The sequence below is a fragment of the Helicoverpa zea genome, chromosome 15 (genome assembly GCF_022581195.2).
Source record: "Helicoverpa zea isolate HzStark_Cry1AcR chromosome 15, ilHelZeax1.1, whole genome shotgun sequence".
Lineage (NCBI taxonomy): Eukaryota > Metazoa > Arthropoda > Insecta > Lepidoptera > Noctuidae > Helicoverpa > Helicoverpa zea.
The window spans coordinates 11,404,702-11,431,283 of NC_061466.1; the positions used below are offsets into that span (position 1 = coordinate 11,404,702).

The 26,582-nt window shown below is 36.3% G+C and overlaps 1 protein-coding gene and 1 non-coding gene across 7 annotated transcripts in view; both read left to right on the forward strand.

Moving 5' to 3' along the window:
- Positions 1-1,889: 1,889 nt before the first annotated feature.
- LOC124636954 (myogenesis-regulating glycosidase) overlaps positions 1,890-26,582 on the forward strand; it is a 37,391-nt gene continuing 12,698 nt past the window's right edge. The window contains exons 1-3 of one of the 6 annotated variants that reach the window (XM_047173248.1): positions 1,890-2,167; positions 14,257-14,815; positions 23,914-24,011. In XM_047173248.1, coding sequence (XP_047029204.1) covers positions 14,279-14,815; positions 23,914-24,011 — 635 coding nt within the window. In that variant the 5' untranslated portion in view covers positions 1,890-2,167; positions 14,257-14,278. Of the gene's footprint in view, positions 2,168-4,689; positions 4,864-12,447; positions 12,587-14,256; positions 14,816-16,372; positions 16,964-18,618; positions 19,006-22,278; positions 22,345-23,913; positions 24,012-26,582 lie in introns of those variants that run through there. The other 5 variants (XM_047173249.1, XM_047173247.1, XM_047173250.1 and 2 more) reach the window with 5 other exon arrangements.
- On the forward strand, positions 7,200-7,283 carry Trnal-uaa. Its single transcript has one exon. It is a non-coding gene; the product is annotated as a tRNA-Leu (tRNA).

Consider the following 26,582-nt stretch of genomic DNA (forward strand, 5'->3'; position numbering starts at 1 on the left):
ATGAAGTGAGGCGCGGGGGCGGGCTAAAGCGGTGATTCGCCCGCAATGCATCGCGTCATAGCCGTCACTCGGGATTGGTTCTTTGCTAATAAATTACTTCTGCGCAGATGTAGGTCAGAGCTCAAGATTCGTGCCGATAACTATATGCATGCTTTGCAAGCAACTAATTGCAGCCAGTATTTCAAGAAATGATAATGAGCCAGAGAGACAGACGTTCTGATGCGCACGCCAGAAATACCTAACAAAGCAGCTAGGTAGGTACACCATGATCCTTCTCGTAGAAACGCAGTACAGAAACTACCTGCCTACTTGTAACTCCTCACTAGAGCCAACGAGGCACGGCCAGTTAGCGCGGCGCCGGATCTTATTGTCGCATTAACGCTTCCTCCAGCCTCGGTGACGTATCTACGTGTCTGTAAAGTAGCCCTATTTGCATTTGAAGAATAATGATAATAATAGCCCCGCAGGGCATCTGAGGCGGATGACGGGGAGTAGCGACCCCGCGGGGCTATATATCCGAGTGCTCCAGGGAGAGTACTGTCCCCCATCTCCGGCTTGCCGGAGTGAAGCATGACGGGGGATAGGTCTCCCGCCTCTTGACTTGCCTTCACCGGCCGGTCAGAGTGGAGTCGCTAGAGTAGGGTTAGCAGCCCGCTCGGAGGGTAGGTGCCTCGTGGTAAGTGGCGAGTGGGCCGGTGATGCTGGACCCACAGGGAGCGCGTGATCTGCGTTTAAAGTCCGCCGAGGTATCCTCACCCTTCAGCCGCTCATGTACCTGTTGCCCCCTTGTTGCGATTTAGCGACTGATTCCCGGGGCCCAGTAAGTGAGTTGGCGAGTCTCCACCTGCCATTTTTACGTGTATTTATTACATTGTTATCGGCAGGTGCCATAGTTCCCGTAGTTCCCCCATTCCTAGTCCACTAGCATCCCATCACAATAGCCCAAGTAGTTTTCATCCATAGTTAGCAATAGTTTAGCACAGAACCGGGGATTGTCCTTGGGTACCTACATTTCTATAGTGTATACAGGGATAATCGTCGGTTTTGTGTCACCATTTCATTAAAGTTGTCTCAAAAGGGCTTCAGCGTGTTGGCTTCGGCCCCACGTTCGCCTCCCAAAAATCCGGGACTCTGTAGTCCCGAGGTCTGGTAGAGACATACAAGATAATAATAATAATCTGCAGCCGCGGAAAACCTCAAGCGGCACAAATATGTAAACCTCACCGGCAATTGCATTTTTGAGCCGTTTGGGGTTAAAACCCTGGGACCATGGGGCCCAAGTGCCCACAGACTCTTTCGAGAAATTAGTAAGCGATTAGTGGAGTCCACTCGTGACCAAAGGGCTGGCCTATACTTCGGTCAAAGGATATGCATTGCCATCCAGCGTGGCAATGCAGCCAGCCTTTTGGGCACGATCCCAGCTGACAGCGATGCGGATGAATATTTTGATACTTAGTTTTAATATTTCCCTATAATAAGATCATATCCTGCTTCGTAAAAATATTAAACCCATATTAATATTTTAGGCAGATTACGAAAAACGGATACAAACATAATCTTGTAACATTAGAATAATATCAATCTGTTTTATCAAATATAGGTTTTTTTTTTTCATGGTGTTTGCCAAATTTTAACACCTTATTTTGTACCCATATTCTCTGCAAAATAAATTGATTTGCCATTTGTTTATCATCGACAATTTTCTACGTTAAATCTTTAAAATCGGTTCGTCACATTGCATACTTGTAAAGTATAACATTTCTATTATTTATATTGTCCCTACCTCAAAATACCGAACACTTAACAATATGTCTAGCGTCACAGCCCTGCGGACTTAGCTACTGGGTGCGTAGGCCGCAATCATAGCTAGGTAAACGATACGATACAAATTAAGCGACTCAATTAAACACTGCCCATACCCATTGGTGGTAAGTCGTGAGGAAATCCTCACGTGTGTTGTCGTCACCACACTACTCAGTTTGCGGCACTCGAGTAAACGCAGATAATGAGCAGTATACTTCGCGCCCCCGAACGACTCCTGCGCATGTAGACGCGGGACCGCGCGTGATTGGCTGTTGGTGTTAAGTAGGATTTGAATGTGGAACCTTTTTTTTTCTTAAGTTTTTAAAGTTTCCTGGCTGTGATTTTGTTTTGTTTTGTGAAGTTCGTAAGTATATTTTATGTGAAATTATTTTAATTATTAAAGTTAACTAAGAGTGAAGTTTCTTTAATATTTTAAGGATCTAGAGTCGGAGAGCTCGGCTAGATAGGAAACTTAAAAAGCCGAACAATAAAATTGCAATACTTATATGATTTTGTAGTGTTAAAGATTGCATACCTATTATAAATGAAGGCAGATTTAATTTAATCAGAATGTGGGTAGCACCAACTTGGTAACTAAGTATCTACCCACATAAGATCATAGGTTAGGATAGATTGCTTAATTAATTGAGAAGGTAAAAACAAACAGACCATAAAATAATCTTACCTTAACTCCTCATATTTAGGACCTATATTCGGTGTGTTAATATTTGGTGTTTTTTTTTTTTAATTCTAACATTATTTACTGTTTTGTTATTAATTTAGTAACTATCTAAGCAATGAATTGCAGGAAGATTATTTAACCCAGACCTAGGTAATTATCTGCGTAGTTACTATTTATCACCCTCTGAAATCTGAAAGAATTAATCACACATAATTCCTTAGTTCAAAAGTTCTCATATGATAACACATCCGTCGTACCAGTGTTAGTTCCTGGATCCACTAAAGCGGAGCATGGCGGAGAAGTTTTGAAACAACGAATAGAATTTCTCCATTCAGGGGAAAATACCTACCCAATTAGTACTTAGGCGGAGACATCATTCTCCGATTCTCCGATCCTTTTTCCCAACTATGTTGGGGTCGGCTTCCAGTCTAACCGGATGTAGCTGAGTATCAATGCTTTACAAGGAGCGACTGCCCTATCTGACCCCCTCAACCCAGTTACCCGGGCAACCCAATACCCCTTGGTTAGACTGGCGTCAGACTTACTGGCTTCTGACTACCCGTGACAACTACCAAGGATGTTCAATGACAGCCGGGACCTACAGTTTAACGTGCCATCCGAAACACAGTTATTGATGTCTAAGATATACTTAAAAAGTATGTACATACAAACTTAGGAAAGTTGCATTGGTACTTGCCAGGTTGCTTCTTTGCCCACTAGGCCACCACACCACTGAGTAGGCGGAGACAAGACATTTAAATAAAAAGATTATGTCGGTTGTTGTAAAACTTCTCGGGATTTTAAACTTATAATTCTATGATCTTATTTTAGCACTGTTAAAGCAGTTTTCACGGAACGCGAGTGAAAACTTTTGGTCTTGAAAAAAAAGGCAAATTTAGTAGATTTCATTTACCGCAAACTATCCAGTGGCACCTAGTCATCTTATGAATTTCTATCTAGGCGTCTATTCATCGTTTTCCATAACAAAAGGTTATGCATATATTTCAGTAACTTTAACTTTGTTCAAATCACGTATTTTCATTGAAAGGGAAATCACGTTAACGCGTATTCCATAAATATTTTATAGTGTTGCTATCGTAAACCAGGCATAGGTAAAAAGGCAGGCTGAAAACCTTTGTTAAGTAGTTAACCTTATATTTTAATGGAATCTACTTAATGTTATAACTTTTCTTCTATTCAATATTAGGTATCTATAAATATTCAATATTCTTTCGAGTAATAGCTTCAATTAAATTTAATCTATTCCATGTTATGAGGTACTTACTATATAAAAAAATAACTGCTGAATTGTCCTTTGCTTCTTATCGAGTTAATTATCATTTGATTTTTTTTTTCTATATTTCTTACCAATAAAATTCCAATCAGGATAGGTACCACAAAAGTCGTTTAACATATATTTTTCATTCAATGTTTAACGCGTATTTTGTATTACGTATTTTGTAATTTTGATTGTGTTTGTTGTGCTGACTGTACCTCCAAATAATTATAAAGGTTCTACTATATGTTTCGTAGTCCAAGGGAATCGTAAATCTATTTCTGATGAGCTACAACTCAATAATTACGAAAATCTGTGCAATTTTTGAATTACCTCGTAATGTTTTACTTCCCACAAATAATGAGTAAATTGTCATGTTTACAGTACTTAATTGACTGGTTGTTTTGTATATTTTTTTCTGTTTATTGTAATTTCTGTATTTTCAAAGACTTGACAAAATTATCTATCTACCAAGACTTAATGAAGAACTTCAAATATTTGAGTCCCCGCATCACACTGCGGACAAAACTGTAGGCTTATAGTGGGCCCGATGGTCAAATGTTTATTTTGGACGTATTCGTGAATCCAAACAAATGATTTGTTCGGCCCGATACCAGCCCTAGGTCCTTATACCTAGCAATGTGCGCACTACGCACTACCATTCAGGTGTCTGCATACTGATGTAGCTATGGACTAGTTTAGCTTTAACAAACTATCGGCCGACTAAAAGTTTGCAGTGTGCTCTCACAAAACACAATTGGAGTATTACCTATTTAACAGATAGTGACTCGATGGACTGATATTCGATAACCTTTCATTCGAATACGATGATAACCGTCTCGAGTGCTTGTTCACGATTAACATCTGGCAATAATACCAAACGATGCCGCGGTGACATTACTTATTTTAATTTAAATATATTTTAAGACTTGTTTAAATAAAAGTGATAATTGGACTGTTTCTTATGTTTAAAAAATTCTGAGGAACTATGTAGAAGAGCTACTTACACATTTTTTTTGTGAAACTTGGTCAGATGTGTAGAGGCTAGATCGATTTGTGTTAAGAAGATATGTGTGCTTTTGAACGAAGCAGGAATGAAATGGTAAGAATATTTTTTTACGGATTATTTGAGTGCCTACTAAGTTATTGTAGACGTCCGTGTCATTTTTATATTATTTTTATTTGTCTCTCCGGTCGTGTCGGAATACCGTCCCATCGAGCTATGAGAGTCAATGAATAGAGAGTGCGCCCGTGTCTGCATAAATACTTGTGCATTACTTGTGCTCTATAGTGTCTATAGTATATTCTGCGCAGCTGGCTGATCTCCTTATACCTATGAGAACAGCCGCCATAGCCGAAATTGGCCTTGGACGCTATTGATTTTAAATACAGTTTATTTTCTTTATTTTGAAAAATATTTAAGAATACACAGATAAGAGAACATGCTTATTATAGGGTTTATCCCATACACTCACAAATTATGATTTACCTCCTAATTAATTTCATAGCTAATTTTTTGTCAGACATAGCAAGTGAGTTAATCCCATACAGATTAAACGAATTGGGTCAAGGATTTTATGCAGTTTTTGTTTTTGAAATTACTGATAAGGTAATAAATCTTATCAGCAAACTTATTTAACAGGTAGCTGATAAAGATTAACGATAGTCCCGACAAAGGATTGCCGATAATGTAGGTTTTGAATTATCTGGCGGTATTTAAGGTTTTGCTTTGATGTTGTACTGGGGAAGGTTTCAGAACAGATTCTGTACTTTCAGAGAAAAGTAACAAATGATTCTTCATAAAATGAGATGATTATTGTAATTTATTTACGAAAAATATACAATAGAATGGGCAGTATAAACTATGTAGGCAAAAATTTTGAAATAAAAACCGGCCAAGTGCGAAACGGACTCGCGCGCGAAGGGTTCCGTGCCATTATTTATAAAACGAACATATTTATTTGATTCTAGTTTTCAGTTTTTCAACAAAAATTCATCATCTGTGAAAATTTCAGCTCTCTAACTAACACGGTTCATGAGATATACGGACTGGTGACAGACGGACGGACGGACAGAGGAGCGAAAACAATAGGGTCCCATTTTACCCTTTGGATACGGAACCCTAAAAATAAAACTGATGAGTATTAATCACGAATGAACCTAACCTAACATTAGATTCCACACAGAGATATTTTAAAAATAATCCACAAAATTTTTTAGTGACTTAAATAAAATCACAGATTTACACCACAACGATCAACCTTATCCCAACGCAACAGATAAAATCACGCACAAGCACCAATTATCTCACATCACCACCACATAGGGACCGCATTGACATAACCAACGCTATGTAAACTACGTGCAGCTAGTCAATGAGGCCTATTGTTCCACAAGGCCTAATTACCATGCTAATGATCACCATCATGCGTGATACTCATCTCCTGACACGTGTGGTTGCTTCAATGAGGGTCTGTTTTGTGACGTCATAGCCTATATGTTTTATAGGATAAAATATAGATCTATTTAGGACTGGCCGGTGTACCTATCGGCGGTTCTATCTACCAGTGTCGTTAAAGTAATGACATCCGAAACAAAATTTTGCCTGCTATATCCTTTCCCAGCTCTAGACAGTAGACTATGTAAATTGGCAGGACCAGGTTAGATGAAGATAGATAGGTAGGTCCATTGGGATTTAATTTACTTTTTATTGTGATTCTGTTCAGGACACAGGTAAAAACGCGGGAAACGGCCACTGGGGAATATGGATGAACTAACTTAAAGTACAGATAAATTAAGGTAATCTGTGGTACAGAGAGCAGGAGATCAATTATTTGAAAAGAGAGCTCGTCAAAGTTTTTCCAGTCTAGCTATTTATCTTTTATGACAATCATGAGAGGTTCCACAGTAGGTATTGTTTAACATGGATATAATTTATTTATTTATGTACCGACATCCACAGGTACCACTATATCTTACTTAAAAAGGATTGTATACCACTCCGTGCATAAACAATAGACTAGTTTGATTGAAAAGGTCGTCCCTTGAGACCGATATTGGCATGACAGCATACCATGATGGCAAGTCCCAGAGGACCGAAAGACATACAAGCTCAAACATGGATTACTTACTTACCTAAATAAAGCTAATGTATGTGTGTTTGTTTCAAGAAAAAAGGGCATGAATTAGGTTCTGAAAAAATTATGTAAGGGAATCGTTTTCAGTCCAATAGTTGATTGTTTGATATTACGTAGGCAGGTACTCGTACTTTTCATCATATGAAATCACGAATGAACGCTTGATTCGTCTTACATAGACATAAACATACATTTTACATGGATGACTAGTTATAAAACGTGGAAAATTCAAGCGAAAACATCGTCCACCCCTGTTATTGAGTAAATGCTAGAGGTTGGTAATTTCGGCATCGCTTATCAAGTCAGGTTGGCCGAGTGGTCTAAGGCGCCAGATTTAAGCTCTGGTTCCCGAGAGGGAGCGTGGGTTCGAACCCCACACCTGACATAAACAGTACATGTTATTTTTGATAAATCCTATACCTTTTTGAGTACCTATGTTGTTAAAAGGAATAAGGGTCCTTCATAGTTACACCACAGATTATCTTAATAGTTACTTAACCCAGGCTTTGATTTTCCCAGGCGATTTTCCCGAAATCTTACGAAAATCTTGAAATATATTCAAGTTTTTACCTTCGAAGAGTTTTTAACCATGAGTCTCACGTCATAGATGTTGTAATTATGCATAATTATGTTTCTTCTTCCACAACATTATGTCAGTTAAATGAAAATTCTTTTAACCCGAGGACTGTCATACATATACATATTTCGATCGTTATCTAAATAACCGCAGACGATCACAGTAAAATACTGTAAACTACATACTTATGGTATTACTTATACCATAAAATAGGTACGACAGAAACACTACTTGACATTTTGCAATAGTATTCGAAAATAATTGACTGAGGTTTGCTTTTACATTCTATTATGACGTTACATGTTGATCTGATAAATAAATAAGGATAATTAAATTGCTATTGTCATCATCATCATCAGCCTATCGCAGTCCAATGCTGGACATAGGCCTCTCCAAGTGCACGCCACTGAGATCGATTGTCATCAATCGAGAAAAAATCTTAGCACGACCTCCATATCTCAAATTGGGAGCCGATGCAAGGACGTTAAATAACATTCGCCTTGAATAGAAAAATCGGTTTCGCCTATCATCGTATAGTCTCGATTTTTTAAAAGTCTAAAATCAAACACAAACTACCCTAATACTTATCGGGAGTACCGAGTACCCTATTGAGGAAAGTCAGGAATATTATCACTTTGGTAGCCACATCCCAAAATGAAAATTAACTTTTAAAAGAGACTGCACCGTGTTCACTAAATATCTCATACCTCATCTGTAGCTTTTACAAGCCTGCCATCTCTCCCTATAGACCTTCTGTAAGCCAACCACACAGTGTACCAAACAAACTGAAACAGTTTAGCACAAATAATGTATTGTTTGGTCAGCATTACCACAAGCGTCTCGTAATGATCGGCAATCATCTTGACGACAAGGCCTCAATGTGCTGGATTTTATCGTTTTCCCACATATATCCCATAACTTGAGATTGCTTTGAACATTGTTGTCATAATTTGAGACCTCTACCGATATCACCAGATTTCAGAAAATTTTCTGTTTCTCGCGGTTTGTTGCCAATCCCGGATAAAGTATAACCAACCACAGCCTCAGTAATAGTGAAAGCAGTTGAAATAAACTAAGAAAACCTCTTCATTACCTATATAATATTAGTTTAGAGAAATACTTTGAGGCTTTTTTTTAGGGCTCAATACTTATGCGATTTTAGGTTTATGGCCTAGTTTTACCTACCAACTCAGAAAAATTACGGCCTAAATGATGACGTTATTTATCTATACAATCACCATCAATTTAACCACATTGTCTTATCGAAGAAGTTAACCACTTATTTAAGGCAAACTAAAAATAAATATGTAATTAATTCCTTTTACAATTTATTTCCTAGCGGTAATTAACATTTAAAGTGATTGTATAATTAGATACCTCTTTGCTTGATTATTTTGGTTCAGTTATAAAATTAACGATTTTTACTTTAGGAATAACTAGTTAGGAGTAGCCCAAGGTTTCACGTACGGTCCATGGGAACAGATACGTGGGAAGGTAATAGCCCATTTGGACTAACGCTGAAAAAGATTTTCTAATTGTATGAGTAGAAAAAGCGGATAGAGTGTGGAATTTCATATTTCTGAATTAATTCTGAAGCTGACCTGACAGGACAATTTCTTTGCCCACAATTTCTATGAAGTTTCTTTCGTTAATTCTTATGAAGTATTCTTACTTGAAGGAGGGCTGCCGAACTTCAGAATAATTGGAAATTAAATACCTAAAATGGGCGTCATATTCCATGATAACCATCAGCTCATTATCGCCATATCTCCACTTCCTGGTTTCCCTGGCAACCGGCAAACTTCAGCCTTTGGTTAACCACTGGTAGTAATTAACACAATTAACGTTGTTGTTTATCCGATTACCGCTTCATTTAGCGTCATTCCGCCGTCAGGCTAACCGAACTTTAGAACATAAAAACCGCTCAAGCAAGTCACGCGGTGATTGCTAACCAATGGTTTAAAAACCTTCTAATTTTCCTAAGTGTAGTTCATTGAAGTCGGCCTCATTAGCATGTTTTTAAATGCAATCATTATTGTGAATTCAAAAAACAAATGAAAGTGACGTAAAACTTTTCAAATTTGGAAGAGTAACTGTCATTAAAAAGCGTTTAGTCATGTCTCAATGTGCAGCCAGTTTCATAAAGTTCGGCAAATGGTGTTTAGATCATTTAGACTATATTGTCTATGGGACTTTAGTTTCTATAATAGTGGTTCTGTTTCTGTACTTTATGCTCGCGTAGTGTTGGCTGATGGTAAATATTCTTTTAATACCGACTTATCTAAGTTAAATAGCTTATTACTTGTTGGTTTAAGTTCGCTTGTTCACTGTAATTCCGTTTTCCAGGTAAAGTTTTGATAGCGTTGTAAGGTAGTATGTATCTGCATTCTTTTAATGCACCATATTATGTATTTCGAATTTTCCTCTATCTGAAAACTAGTATCGGTATGTACCTAGTTTATTTGTAGCCGCTAAATAGAGCCCAGATATTTTTCTTTCTCCTTGGTCTCTTTAATGACTGAACACTCCCGTGTGTACCAGAGTTGTGGTAGCTTTTTTGACAACCCCACATCGCAGTAACTCTTTCGAACGAAAACTTCCGCAGGACCGGCAGGTTTCCAACCTAAAGAGCCCCACTGCTAACTGCTCTTTGAAGAGCACTTGGCAAGTTACCTATTGGCAAAAGTGGTGGCTGATATAGACTTTTAAACTTCTAAAATGGGCACAGAAGGACTATCATAAACTCGTGGATAGGTCGTGTCATTTACTCCAATAGAGGTACGGGGTATCTTTTAGGTTAACAAGAATAGCATTTAGTCTTTTGATATACCGTTTGTAAGCTAGAAAATTGTAAAGTAATGTAAATTCTATCGTAAATCCATGAAAAACTACAAGCTGTTTACAGTAACCCTCGTATCAAAACTGTAAATCTGCAAATACGACTATATGTAATGTCACGCCAATGATTTTATGGAATTTGATTTTTGTAATTATTATGTTACAGTCAAGTATAACGGATTATTATAGCTGTAAGGATTTTTCAGACAATTTTTTTTCCAAATCCATTGGTAAACGACGAAGATATGCGGGAACAAACATAAATATTGGAACATATAAATTGAGAAACTTCTTTTTGTAAAATCGATTAAAATAGCAATAGATTCCTTCACCTATTACTTATACTTCTATGTATGTATTGTATACTAATATTTGGTATTTAATATTAGCTTGAACGCACTTATTTCAGGAAATACTGGTCCGTTTTTGACAGTGGCGGATTTAGAAATTTGCCGCTAGTAGGCCATTAAATTTTTGCCGCCCCTAATGATTGTGAACTTAATGATATTTCTGTCAGTTACTCTTACTAGATTATTTTGCAACCCGCTATGTACCGAAGAGTTTAATGTTGACCTAACAAGTTTATTTGACAGCGACTTTAAAGCGGAAAACCTCTGTAACTTTTAAACAGCTCAATCGATTTTCATCAAACATGTCCAAGAACACTCGCCCGTAAAAATCCTGTAATAAAAAAAAAACTAAATTGAAATCGGTTCATTCGTTCGGGTGCTATGATCAGTGGCGGCGTAGCATCAGGTGGCACCCAAAAAAAAAACGACAAAATATAATCACGGACTAAAATTGTAATTGAAGTACTTAAAAATCGTGTAGAAATCATTAATGGTAGTTTTCGCTGGGTTTAACATAAAGAAACCGGAGACAGATCACTGCAAACTTATAAAGCTCTAGCTATTTTTATAAGAACCAGTATCAAGTGAAAAAGCCGTGAGCGCGAGCGCGAAATTGTTGAGTTTTGGAACAGTAAAGTACCAAAACAAGTTTTAAAAAACCGCCGTAAAGTAAAAAAGTTGCGAGCGTAGCGAGCGCGAAATTTTTTAGGGTTGGGAAACAAAAGTACCCAAACAAATGTGAAAAAAAACCACTGCAAAGACAAGAAGCCGCGAGCGTAGCCAGCGCGAAATTTGTGATTTTTGGGACGCAATGATACCTAAAGAAATTAGAAAAAAGTCACTGTCAAGCGAGCGTAGCGAGCGCGAAATTTTGGAGTCTTGGAACTCAAAAATACTCAAACAAGTTTGAAAAAAACCAGTGTAAAGTGAAATAGCTGTGAGCGCAGCGAGCGCGAAAATTTTTGAGTTTTAGTACACGAAAGTCTTCCACCTCCTAAACAGCTTAGAAATCGTCAACGTAGAGCGTCAGTTGTTTTTGCTAGTTCGGTGCTTTAACTTTTTGTTAGATTGAGGACTCAAAGTGCGCAGAATAGACCAGAAATGATAAAAAACCGCGAGCGAAGCGAGCGGATTTTTTTATTTTATTTTTATTGAAACGCTATTGGAATATTTTAAAATTCATGATCACATACTCATATAATTATATAAAAAAAATCTGTAAAAAAAAAATTGGTAAATTTGCCGCCCCTCTAAATCTGCCGCCCTAGGCACTGGCCTACTTGGCCTATTGGTAAATCCGCCACTGGTTTTTGACAAAAATATTTCAATGTTAGATAGCCCTTTATCAAGACCTCTATAAGGCTACTTTTTGATATGGTGCAAGCAATTCCAATCAAGATGCACTCAATATTTTCTTATCATTAAAATCAATTGTGTTTGAGATGAAAGGTTGCGTTCGGCATTTTATCAGTAGGCCGATAAAATAATGATGATGGTTAACTCTTAGTAGGTATATATATTAGCGAACCAGTTTCTTTACTTTTCTTATAAATACGTTAGAACCAGTAGATAACATATAATTATAAGGTCAAGGGCACAATTTTAATAAGTCTCAATAAAAACAAAATATTTTTTTTAAACCATGTGTTAGTAGCATCACATCTGACGTCAGAATATACAAAAAAGCAAGCAGTGCTAATCACGCGATAATCTTATAGTAAACATGAGCTAACCTTGCCAGTGTGTGACCAGCCTTACGTGCGCAAGAGTCGATCCTAACGCGTTAACGTTTCAGTGCGTAAATATTGTAAATCTTTTGTGATAGTGGTTATGTGACTGAAAAATTGTGGTGATTAAGATTTTTTGGTTATTTAAATAAAAAAAAATTGTAATAGTGGATTTTTGTAGTGTTTTTTATTGCCAGTAAGAATGTTTTTAAATATAATATATTTCAATCGATTACCTTTATAAAAAAAAAATATGTTATATAAATCATACAAACAAAATAATGCATAAAATCACTTTTCGGTACTCCAATAAATAACAAGTATTATTTTTCCGGAATTAATCGACAATATCATGGTTGATTAGGAATCAAAACATTTAAATGACAGGTTTATCCTAATATCCGATGCTCATAATATTCTCTTGTTCATAACAATACCTTTTCTAAATGATATTGACTAACTTTATCTAGCTGTATTTAATTTAAGCTACCGAATAACCGAATTAAGATACCGAGTAAGGCTTACCGATCTTAGCTGAGGGATTATTCGAAAGAGTTACATCACATACAAAAACGAACAAAGGTGGCTTTCAGTCAGTAAAAGTCAGATACTCCCTCCCGCTGTGCTCACAGTGGATAGGGTCATGATTAAAACACAAAAAAAAATCAGGTCTTACACATATTGGGTATTTCATCAGATGTAGGTATACCTAATCTCAATGTAATATTTCTCAGTAACATCCCTGAGGCCAGAACTGTTAAGATGAATAGGTACTAGAGTCTTGTGTTATATTTTATACCAAACTTCTTTCTCTAAGGTGACTCGGGATGCCCGGGTAACTGGGTTGAGGAAGAGAGATAGGCAGTCGCTTCTTGTAAGTACTGGTACTCAGCTGAATCCGGTTAGACTGGAAGCCGACACTAACTTAGTTGGGAAAAAGGCTCGGATGATGATGATGATTCTTTCTCTAAGGTACTACCTACACCTCGCTCTGCCTATCGTACAAGTATAAACATAAGCGTGATATTATTATAATTCTCAACACATACAAGTAATAAATCAAGTCTGTTTGAGTGTGACTCAGTACGTATACGGGAGGCTCTAATCATTTTGCGTCACTACTATGTCAAATGTCTGCATTTGGGTGCAAGTCACATAGTTTGCTTAACTACTAAGAAGTATAGCACGTCATTTTGTACATAGTATAGTATTGGAAACAACGTGCTTCATATAGTACTTACAGTTTATAAATCGGATAAGTTGATTTCAAAGTTTTGAGAAATGTGGTTGTGATTGTCAAAAGGGTGCAAATATTCTTAAGGTGGTAAAATAGTGCGTTATTAACAAATCAAAACACTCTTTCGACAAATTATCATTATTGTTATATTAGTGTACTTCATAATTGGCGTAATGTTTTGTATGATGATTTAATGTAATGTACTGTAAGCTGTGAAGTTACCTATCATAAATAAATAAATAATATTTTCAAAAATATATATGCAGGTTAAAGTACACATAAATCAATGTGACAAGCTACAAAGCTATCAATTTGGTATGGTTATCTAAAAATGTACAAGAGAAAAAGTTAATCATGATAAATTATACATGTATACAAAAAAAAAACCATGAATATGGTTAATGAACCTGTTTTTTCTAACACGTACAAAATCAAATGTGTTTGCGGTTGCTATAAAAACTTAATGAGACTGTTGCCTTTTCTTCTCGATACGAAATAAAAAACACACACTTGAAGATTTCGATAAAGATCTGAACAAGCAAATGATTTCATCCTGTCTCATAAATCAGCAAAGTATGTAGTCATTCCAGTTCATAATAATTTAACATGAGAACATTTTCTATTTCCAGATCCCTATTATGAATTAAAATAATGGAAAACAAAGACAAAGTTTCAAAAGACATCGAAAAAGGATTAAACTCTCCTGAATTGAAAAGAAACGAAGACATTCCATACGTAGATGATTTCATTGAACTGAATCTAGTCAAACCCGATGAGCCAATACCTCCAAGACGCACGAAGAATGAAAAAGAAAATGGAGATGTACAAGTTCCAGAAAAAGATAGAAAACTGCACGCCTCAGATTTGGGAGAAGTTCATTCTTCTCCAAATAATGATACGATAATAGTGAACACACCAGAAGGGACTCTATATATTACTTTAGAGCCTGATTCTGCTAAGTCTTCGAAGCCCACAAGCCCTACCACGGAGTCTACAGACTTGGACATTACTCCTAGTACTTCGAAGAGTTCTGGGGCTGCAGAATCTGAAGAGCTGATAAGGAAGGAGAGAGAAGCTATGGAGCAGAGGAAAATGAGTTTGAGGAGAAACTCAATATCGATGCCGACGCTACAAAATTTGGAGTTGGAGGTGCTAAAGCAGCAGTATATCAATAACCCACAGGATGAGGTGAGTTTACATATTTAAAAGAATATTAATTCCCGCTTACGCTTCTATTAACCATTTCTAGAAAGCTGAAACCTAAAACAGTACTGCCGAAAAGCGCGTTTCATTGTAGTACGAGCGCCTACTGTATTTATGACATTCAATACACGTAGCGTCGTAAAAATCAAGCTGACTTGATAAAACAGTGTCGATAGTGTTTTATGCGATCTCTTTGTAATTTTAATAGGTGTAAAAGCAAGAATATTGGATCTTCTTTTGTTTTGTCAGTCATATAGTTACTTATTTGTTTTATAATTTTACTTTCTGACCCATTGGTATGGTCTTGAACTTCGGGTCTGCCTTCGACTCCCAAGTCTTTTCGATGTTATTAGATTCTCAAAGTTGCAAGCTTGGTCTAGATTAATTCTGCCCTTAATGTCATGGATAGATATTTTTACAATAAAAATTAACCATATCTGCGGCATTTTAAAAGAAAGTCATCATCAAATAACCTCGTTCGATTGTATTATCGGGACAAACAAAGGCTTATCTGCCACTTAATCCACACACGATGATCCAGATTGCTTGAGCATCAATAACCTTGCTCTGGTTAAAACACAGACATATTTGAGTATCTCTATGGTTTAGTCCATTTCCATGTGTTAACAAAGATATAAAATATGCTGTTTCTAGTACCTACATTATTAGGAATAAATTCAAACTTAAACTGAAAACATAGGCCAATAGTCGGTCCGACGACTGACAATTCATTTTTACCTAATCGTTGTAATTTGCACCACCAATTGTTTACATACTGATTTATGAGCCTGATTCAATTTTAGTCGACTAAAGTTTACAAATTACAACCTTTAAACTGCTAGATTCAACCCTAAGTAAAGGTGGAAGCACTCTGCATAAAATTACAAATGAATGCATTAAGATGATCTAGAAAATAATTGTGTCTCGATTAGTATTCATGACTATAAGAATTACCGATACTGGTTTAGCATAAAATGATCATAACAGGCTTATCGTATCATCGCAAATCGAATAAGCAGACAATACAACAAATATGGAAAAAACTTCATTAATATTCTATGAACAATATAATTATCACACTTTGAAGGGACAACCCGTAATAATGGTACGCGAATGTAATATATTTATTTGCAAATTCAATTAAATGAAGTAAGTAAAAACTACTCAGTACTCCAGAATAGATCTTGGACAACAATTAAACCATTGGTGATCACAACTGGCTGCATTTAAAGCAAAGACCAGGCAGATAACGATAATTGATATTCTCAATATTCCCAACTGGTATTTAAAAACCACAATCTTATTTAGGTAAACCCCATTTAAAGGAGGAATTAAGAACACCAAAACATCGATAAAGACTGCTGATTATAAGATCATCTGATTTGGCTAACCCGGTAATGATAAGATTGAAAACACAATGATAACTAATCCGATCATATGACAATAAATAACAATTCATTACGTACTATTTATCTACACTGCTACCATTGGTGCGAATTTGATAAAACGAAGTAAAGAAAAATTCTTAGATAACATTTAGGCAACAGAAATTATCGACTGTTCCAGTACACAGTGAAAAAACATTATGTTGTAAGAGGTTACAACATACATTTATAAACGACGCTTTAAAAGTGATAAATTAAGTAACAGATGAGTGTCTAAAATTATCATGTGATAGTGTTAAAAATATATCGGAAAATTTCGTTGTCCTTCATTAAAGAATCTTATCAGTGAGTGAATGAACAAAGTGACAAAATGAGAGTACGGAAGAAGCCTGATCTTCGTCTTGACATACCTTCGTATCCTCATGACTATGTGGAAATGCCCCCAGAGACTAGACAGAAAATAGAAGAAGTTTTACGAAATAGTGTGAGCCCAAGCATTGATGTTAAAGTAGAAACACCTTCAACTAGTAATACTGGTAGTCCTGACGATATAAGAGAAGGCACAAGGACTCCTGAAGTGAGGATAGTAGGTCCTGAAGATGTGAAAGTGGAAAATGAAAAAACACCACCCAAAGAAAAGTCTCCTGAAGTAGATAGTCCTATAGTTTACAGAAAACTTCAAAGAGTAGAAGATACAACTTCAAATGAGAACAATAGTGAAAAGCAAGACAAAAAGGATGTTCTAAATGTAAGTTTGACAGCTATAGACATCTTTTCATAATAAATACTAGGAACACTGATCCTAGGCAGTTAAGGCGATAAATAATGAATTGAAAGGAACTAGGAGCATTATTAATTCTTCTATCCAGGCTATAAAATGATGGAAACGGAAACCCATTTATTACAGTAGTTATTGTTTAAATTCTTTGCAGCTATCTGAGTATACAATGCGGTTTTCTATAAATAATCCCAAACACCGCATTAGAAAAACAAACGAAACCTTGTTTGACTTGAAATTATTTTAATTGTTCATCATTCCCAAAATCTCAGTGTCGTAGGTCACGTTCCAACATTCCCATATTTCTTCTCACACCTTCTTCGAGACTAAATCCAGGTCTATTACCATCACTTGATACGGAGCAATCTGCCGCGTGACACTGAAAGCTAAGACCATCAGATAAACTGCGACATCCTGCAGGACGATCAATTTAGGACTGCTAGTCTTGGTATCAGTTTCATCTCGGATTTACTTGTTAGATGGGATTTTATTCGAGGTCTCTTAATTTGAGGTACTTTACTTGAATAGGAATTGAAGATTATAGGTATGTATAATGGTTACCTGATCGGGTATATTCTTCAATTCGTATGTCATGTTCAAAATGAAAGTGTCTTATTTGTCTTAAACATTGGATCCAAATAGGTTCATCAATTTAAAAGGGACAAACTGACATACATCGTCCCTCTTATTGTGTGGGGGTTAAAAAGGTTGACTAATAAACATTTATTCATCTTCTTTAGTGAAGAGAAAGGAAATAGGGCAAAGCTATACCGACTGAAAACTCAAATTCTGACATCATTGTGGTTATTTGACAAATAGGTATGCACAAATTACTGTTATCTCAGATTAACGGCCTAACATAATTTACACGATAAACTTACGTACTTAGATAATCTTCTGATAACGACTCATGGTACAATTTTAAAGTCATGGGAACTCTTGAAACATGAAAATGAATTTTTGATGAAAAAAAATGCTTGATCATCAGTTGCTCATATTTTTGAAGCCAAAATCCAGGTAGTAGCTGCAGTATAAAGAATAATATAAATGACGCAATGATCTGGGAAAGATTTTAATTTACCGAAATAAATAATGCCGGGACGGGACAAATAATGCCGGGACACCTTTTCACACATGGTTGGTTAGCTCCATGGTAAGTTATTAATTAACTTGTGTTATGGGTGCTAACACAACTGATAAACTACATATAGCTACATATATACATATTTATAAATACATATCATAACACCCAGACCACGGCCAACAAGCATGCTCATCACACAAATGTCGACCGAACCGGGAATCGAACCCGGGACCTCAGATTCGGCAGTCCGGCTTGTTGACCATTGCGCTATAGAGGTCGTCAAAATTCGTTTAAATATTTCTGTAGTAACAAACTGACAGTTATACTATTTGTAGTTTATAATATTCGTAAGGATAAAATATGGCAGTCTCCAATTGCACGTCCCTCGTCCTATTTGCCTACATTCAAATTGTTCGGATTTGTCCGTGATCTTAGAACCAGATTCGTCTCATACCCCCTCCTATACACATCACATTGCATCACTACTTCTGTTTTCTTCTGATTTTGTATTGTTATTGTTTACTGCAATTTGATTACTTGTGCTTCATGTTACATTGACAATCTTTTGAATTGGATTTGTTGTATGTAACAGTTTCTAACTTTCTTTTATACCTAATGTTTGTTCTAATTCTGTTTTTGCACTTTGTCCATCCCTACATTTATAAAGTCAATCTCAATGGCAAGATTAGCTGCTTAATCTTCTATTTTCATTCATAATTCCCTTATCATGAACAACGAATCGAAATTCAGTGCTTTCGCCCAAACATTCAAATATCGATCACCATTATGGATCGAATCGGACTCTGACGTGAGCAAGTCCAGTGACTCTCGTGATCGTGGTAATGGAGGCTTGTGCAATAGTGATGATAGCATCGGCTGTCACAGCAGTGATAGTTCTGGGAGCATCAACAACTTTCTGGACTCTAAGGTTGAGATCTGTTCTTGTTTTGTTAATTTGATCTTTGTTGGATTGGTTTAAAGTTCTATCTTGCTTAACATATCTTGTATCTACTGCAGGATAAGTTCTATTGTTGGTATCTTCCTTCGAATAAAAGGGTTAAGCTAAATTAGTTATGTCACTGTCTCTTCTTAAATGGCTGTACCAATTTTGCGTATCAGTTATGCATGCGATGCAATGCGCATAATATTTTCTTCATAGCTATTGTTATCTTCAACCTATCTTAACAATTTAACAATTGGAGTCCTAAAATGAAAGCAAGTACTTACTGTTCATACGTAAAATTGCTATAACAAGAATACGACACTAAATTCTCATCACAATAACTGACCTCTAAATCAGTACCTAATCTCTTTCAACCGTTGACCGTCATGTAGAGGGCTAAATTTGTCTTCGAACAGCCATTTCTATTTGAAGAAAATGCTAATTACTCATAAGCAATGCAAATGCACATCATAATTAGTTCCACACGCATCTTCTGCACGTCTCATTAGAATCTATTAAAACTTGCGTTGCAAAGATATTAGTAGTTTCCTTCAAGAAACATTTTACTGCAGGAGAATCAGCAATTTTTATTTTATAAAAAATGTGTTTAAAAAATATTATATGGAAAACATATTTTTGCGAGCTGTTTTTTTCTAGTTTTCTAGTTTACGTTAAAGAAGCGCTATCTAGCGGCGGCATTTGGCACTAACATGTAGTTCAGTTGTAGCTTTGGATGGCGCTTCGTTGAACAGACATAGTTCGTGTAATCATTGATAGATGTCGTTAACCTCGTAAGTTTCTTTTTTTGACACAAGTTTTGCAGTTCTATAACATAGCAGAGGTAGGTATGGGAAAAAAATCCATCCAAATGAATTTTATACATTAAGGTAAAAATGACATACTTACACAATTTTATTATATTATAATATTTGACGACCTCTGTGGCGCAAAGGTCACCAAGCCGGACTGCCGAACCTGAGGTCCCGGGTTCGATTCCCGGTTCGGTCGATATTTGTGTGATGAGCATGCTTGTTGGCCGTGGTCTGGGTGTTACTATATGTATTTATAAATATGTATATATGTAGCTATAATGTAGTTTATCAGTTGTGTTAGCACCCATAACACAAGTTAATAAATAACTTACCATGGGGCTAACCGACCGTGTGTGAAAAGGTGTCGCGACATTATTTATTTATTTATTTATTTATTTATTATTTACATAATATTTACAAAATATTTACATTAATTTTATAAATTAAATTACATACACAATATACTTACACAATTTAAATTAGTTTCACCTAAGTAAACTCAAAATAGCACCAAAATCTAAAATTAGCTTTGTGACACCTGATAGCATAATTTTAAATTATGAATCGTTATGTAGGGTTAGCAGAAACACTTGGTAAACAAATAATTATTTTTCTTATATATAAAGAAACCATAAGTACACACCAAACCACAACCAAAGTATCTGTATTTATTCATATGTGATTCGGTTTAAAGAAGTTTATTTTTTTATAAAAACTGTTCAATTACAGTATATAGTATCTGTAGCGCTTATTACTAATTATATAATTACATATTTACTACATTACATTTTTACATTTATTAACATTTTTATTATTGAAGATTAGTTCCCATGTTAAATTATATTTCTATAATATTGCATGTTATTTGCTATTAATTAGTTAATTTAAAATTGAATACTTTTTATTCTTAGTTAAACATTATTTCGAGTCACCTCCAGTGTGCTGAGATATCTTTTTACCCGACTGCCAAAGAAGGAGGGTAATGTTTTTCGAGTGTATGTAAGTATGTATGTATGTATGTATGTCTGTTCCTTTGTGACCTCCTGTAGCCTAAACGGCTTGATGGATTTTGATGTATGAGGTATCGTTAGATTTGTCTTGATTACGGGAGTGTCATAGGATACATTTTATCCTAAAAGTCCCACGGGATATTTTTTCTAAATTTCCCTTTAAAAAAATATGTATGTGGTATCATTAGATTCATTTCAATCACGGGAGTAATAATTAATATAGGATACGTTTTTTCTCAAAATTCCCACGGGAACATGTTAATTCTGCGTCAACGCAAAGCAACTCATGCGTTAGCAAGCAAAAAGATAGGGCGTGGCCTGGCATGCGGCGCGCGGCGCGGTGCGGAGGGGGATATGCTCGAGTATACAGCCCGAATGCGGGCACACGCATAAGGGCACACGTCGTTGACGGTCTTCAGCAGTAATGACTCACCTAATTCTTTTTCTTCTTCACTACCAACAGTCCAGATTGGCGGTAAATTTATGTTGCGGAGTAACATCACTCGTAATCTAAAGCCAAATGTCGTCGAAATAATTTAAAATGGTACTTACATATACATAGTCTTCTACATCTACAACATTTTCGTTAAATAAAAACAGCTAAAAAGTTATAAATAAAAGAATTATTATTAAAAAAACAAAATACCCGACTGCACACTAAAAAAAGAGTAAAACAAGCCCCACAATAATATTTAATTTATAAATATTGATGGAAAGCATCGCAGGCGGGGACCACCTTGACCGCCACCAACGAAAATTCTGCTAAATGGTGCACAACCGAAATGACTATAAATAAGCCTCTGTTGGTCCCCGCCTGCGATGCTTTCCATCAATATTTATAAATTAAATATTATTGTGGGGCTTGTTTTACTCTTTTTTTAGTGTGCAGTCGGGTATTTTGTTTTTTTAATAATAATTCTTTTTTAGTTTCATCTTAAAATTGATTCATATACATTTCCTTTGAATATTTTAGAAGGAGGTGATGTTTATGGAAGAATTAGACTACCATAATAAAAAAAGCAGATAAATTCATTAAGTACGAAAATCACCATAACTTTATTGTTTTGAATCGAACCCATTGATTTACCTCGGGGACTACAAAACCGCTTTGAAAAAAGTTCTCCTAGTATGGGATAGCGAAAAATGTCGAGAAAGGCTATAGGATACTTTTTGCCTGTTGAGTTTCCCTCGGGTCACAATTTCAACGTTGACAGAAACGAATGCTTTTGAAATACCCTAGCTAGGAACTTCATTTAAAATGTCTTAATTTACCTCTAAGTAACATCCTTATACCAGACATCTGAGACACCTCGGGTGATTAATGCGAGTTAATTAATTATAATTGAGTTAAACTCACAACTAATGTGTGGTTGCATGTTGCACTTGCAACTGAACGACAAAGTGAATATTAGAATAGAACTCGTAGTTAAAGTGACTTTCAATAAGTTAATATGCGAGGGTCCTGGCGAAAGGACGAGTTTGAATCTATACCTCTTACTCAGGTAGGATAAAGTCACGTGCTCTTAATTTAGGAAGGATTTGGTAGTAGAGGCAATTTCGTGCATCGTGCACTTAGTGGCAAAAGAAGTGGTCCATTTTCATTTTCATGCTTGTCATTATTCTATGGCTGATGCCATCCGTGTTATTTTTAACCGACTTCCCAAAAAGGAGGAGGTTCTCAATTCGGCCGGTATGTTTTTTTTTTTTTTTTCTATGTATGTACATCGATTACTCCGAGGTTTATAGACCGATTTACGTGATTCTTTTTTTGTTCGACGCGGAATAGCTGCCAGATGGTCCCACAGTCATCAGGTCAGGATCTGATGATGGAAACCCTGAGAAATCGAGAGCAACCTTAAAAAGTTGTAGGCAAACATAGGGTAAAAAGTTAACACTCAGATGTATGCCTGAAAGCACTATTCAACAGTGAAGGTTTGAAGCTGACCTGATGATGGAGACCAGAGAGGGTCGAGGGAACTCGACAACTGAATATGTAAACTACCTCGTGTTTGGGCTTATAATATTTGTATTGACGAGATCTTTGCAACAGTGAAGGTTTGGAGCTGTCCTGATGATGAAGACCAGAGAAGGTCGAGGGAACTCGACAACTGAATATGTAAAAACCTCGTATTTGGGCTTAAAATATTTGTATTGATGAGAACTTTCTACTTATACGGATAGTGACAGCTATTTGTAACTGTGCTCTGAAAAGCTGTAAATAAAAAACTTTTTTACAAAAAAATTTAACCGACTTCCCAAAACACTAAAAAGGCAAAAAATAACTAATTTTAGGTGCATCGGCCTAGAAGTCTAGGCACATCCTTGATTAGACACCGACTTCTAGGCCGATGCACCTAAAATTAGTTATTTTTTGCCTTTTTAGTGTTTTGGGAAGTCGGTTAATTTTTTTTGTAAAAAAGTTTTTTTGATGCTAGGTTTTAGTGAATTTCATAGAAATTAGAACATCAAGAGATTTGCCAACCGCGGTGTCTTGTGTTAGTTCCATTAGCGTTTATTTAGAGTATCTTTGCAGAGCTACTTTGTCAAAGTAATTTTCTTGGGGGTCTTTGAAAATGACTCAGATAAACAGATAGGCTGTAGCAGTTATACATATTGGTAGATGAGTAACAGTGGCACATATTTGTCGGAGTGTGATAAGCGGAAACAAAGTGCAATTTTCATATTGGCAGCATCTGTTCTGATTAAAGCTAAGCGGTGAAGATTCTTGATGAAAATAATTTGTGTTAGTCAGAACTCAGCGTTAGGTGATATAGGAAGTTCATGACTAAATTGACCAAATCAAGCTTCCTTGTATACTGATACTGATTACTAAGAACTAGAAACCACCTGCGGTTTCACTCGTATCCCGTAGGAACTACTCCCATGACCAGGATTAAACCTATGTTCGTCTTCAGACTTTTGTCTTCTACCACGTGTGCAATTTCCAATGGTTCAGATAATTTAACGTAATTGCATAACACACAGAGTTACTTTGCAATTTTCATTATTCGTAAAGATTTTTTTGATGTTAATGGTACCTTTTTGCTCAATCTTGTGCGGTCTACTTCCAGATACCGGAGCATCATCAGAGCACAGCGTCAGGGTTCAGTGATGGAGACAACACGGCTGATGATCACACTGAAGTCCTGTCTGATGATGAGAGGTCCAAGTAAGTACTTTTTTTTTTTTTTTTTTTTCTTATATTCAATTATCTATAATTTAGAACCCAATGGTCTGGCACGCGACGATGGCAAGAGACCAGACGGTATGTCGTTGTTCCCGTGGAACATGGGTAGGTCTTTAGTATGGGACGCGACCTGTATCGATACTCTTGCACCATCTCACCTTCCTAGCTCGGCGCGATGTGCTGGTTCCGCTGCTGCAGAGGACCTCAAACGGCGCAAATATAGTACCCTGGTGGGTAACTATACCTTTGAGCCCTTTGGGGTTGAAACTCTCGGGCCGTGGGGTCCAAGTGCTCATCTCCTATATAAGGATATCGCTAAGCGACTTGCTGACACTTCAGGTGACCCAAGGGCTGGTTTTTATTTTGGCCAAAAAGTAAGCATTGCCATCCAACGTGGCAATGCTGCCAGCCTCTTGGGTACACTCCCGGTGGGCAGCGATGAGGAGGAGTTTTTTGATGCAATTTTTTAAATATTTTTATTTATAGTAAGTGTATATATTAGGTAATAAGTTAGTTGTATGTAGTAAGTACTTAGATAAGTTAGCAACGGTCTATATTTAGTGCTATAGATGGATGTACCTCGTGATGTTCCTGTGGTTAGACTTTTTTTTAATTACCTGCGTACTACAGTTAAGTCATGGTAAACTTTTGTTTACCAATAGTTGATGAGCAGCAAGAATCTCGCTAGCCACGAATACTTTGCGTGACAACAATATGTTTATGACACTCTGTTTGTAAAAAAAAAATATCATTAATTTGGGGAATATGGGGCTTTGAACGTAGGCATAGAAAAATATGCCATATCGTTGCTGTATCTTTATGGCAAAAAATATTATCAGCTTGCAAGAGTTATAAAAACTTAACTAACTGTACTAGTAGTTAAAGAGTTCCATAAGGAAACCTATTTATTTAACAAAGTTACTTTCTAATAGTTGCCTATTACTTAAGGTACTTTACCTCACAAGTAGGGATTACTTACAAAACCTGCTTGAAGTTTCGCATTTTCCTTATAAGTAAGTTGGGTCGATTTTCCGCGTTGCTAACCGGACTAGTACCTAGTAGCTTTTAGAATAACCTGTAATGTTATCTTTAATTTATAATCTACTACAGAGATCTTATTAACATTTCATAAAAGTCCCCAAAACTCTATCCTTTGTCGCAAACAAATGTAGGTACATTTAGTGAGAATCCCGCCACGAGACTTTCAATTACCGAATCCCCATTAAGAAACTCACCAGATGCTTTTTACTATCAAATATAGTTACCTACATAACTAAGATGTGCTATACTTAACAGAACTCCATAATTCTCAAAAATCAGACAAATTTTCTAAAACAACAACATTTCTTGAGGCCAGTTTTCTGGGCACGTTTCCGGAGGACAGCGACCACACTCAGCTAGATGATATATTCCTTTTATTATTTTTATTTTAATTTGTAGATTTTTAGTAAAAAAAATATTTAAGTTTGTATTATTTAGTTGGAGTTACTACCATCGTTAAAGGACAATAATAGGAACCTAATTCCTTATTCAAATAACAACAACATCGAGTCCAAGCAACTCCTTCAAGTACACGTCAATTCCCTTGTCTCCGTTTCCTTCGAGTAATGATGCCACTTGAGAACTAGGACCCGAGGGTTGCAACACAGTTAATAAGGAAGCCCGGACAATGACCGATGCATTGCAAAACGTTGCAATCAGTGGTGAGGATAGATGGCGTGGGATGGTGCTTGGTTTTAGCTTGTTACTTTCCTTAATGGATGATAGGGAAATTGTTTATTGGTTCACCAAAAAAATCTATTTCAAATATTTATAAGGTTTATTGGAAATTGGTTGTCTCAGGAACTACTGATCTGATTTTTAAAAGTGGTCCGGTGTTAGATAGTTCATTTTAACCTACTTCGATAAAAATCCGAGTGTTAGCAGTTCCCACGACACCAAGGGGTGTGTTAAACTGTTTCCGGAAGCTACAAATGATACTACATTAAGTATAATTAACATAAAATAAGGATTATTAATTCCGTGGCATATTTGGCACTTAGCAAAGTTCCGTTTTTCTGACTGAATCAATTGTTTAGTGCCTATTGATTTCTGACACTTACGCGAATATTAGACATTTAAATAAAACTACTTTTACGGATTTTTTCGCGTTATATTAATATTATTTAATCCCGACGTTTCGGACCCTTTACAGCATCCATGGTCACGGGCAGACTAAGGTGTTGGTCGTCTTGATATATTAGTTACAAACAGCTACCCTACATTTTGTTGATTATTATTGACAATCCGATTCACGCAAAACGAGCTCACTGTATCCATAGGTCGAGCAGTTGTAGGCTTGGATTTTGATTTAATAGTTTCTATGATGGGATTCCAAGCAGGTGGTATGCACCAGCCACCTTCTCTATTGAAATTTGGATGTTTTTTAATTTCAATAGCCTCGCGAATCATCCTAGGTAGGAATCGGTTTTCTCTTGCAAGGACTTGTGGTTTATCAAATCTGATGTAATGCTGGGCCTTGTCTAGTGTGTGTTCACAAACTGCTGACTGTCT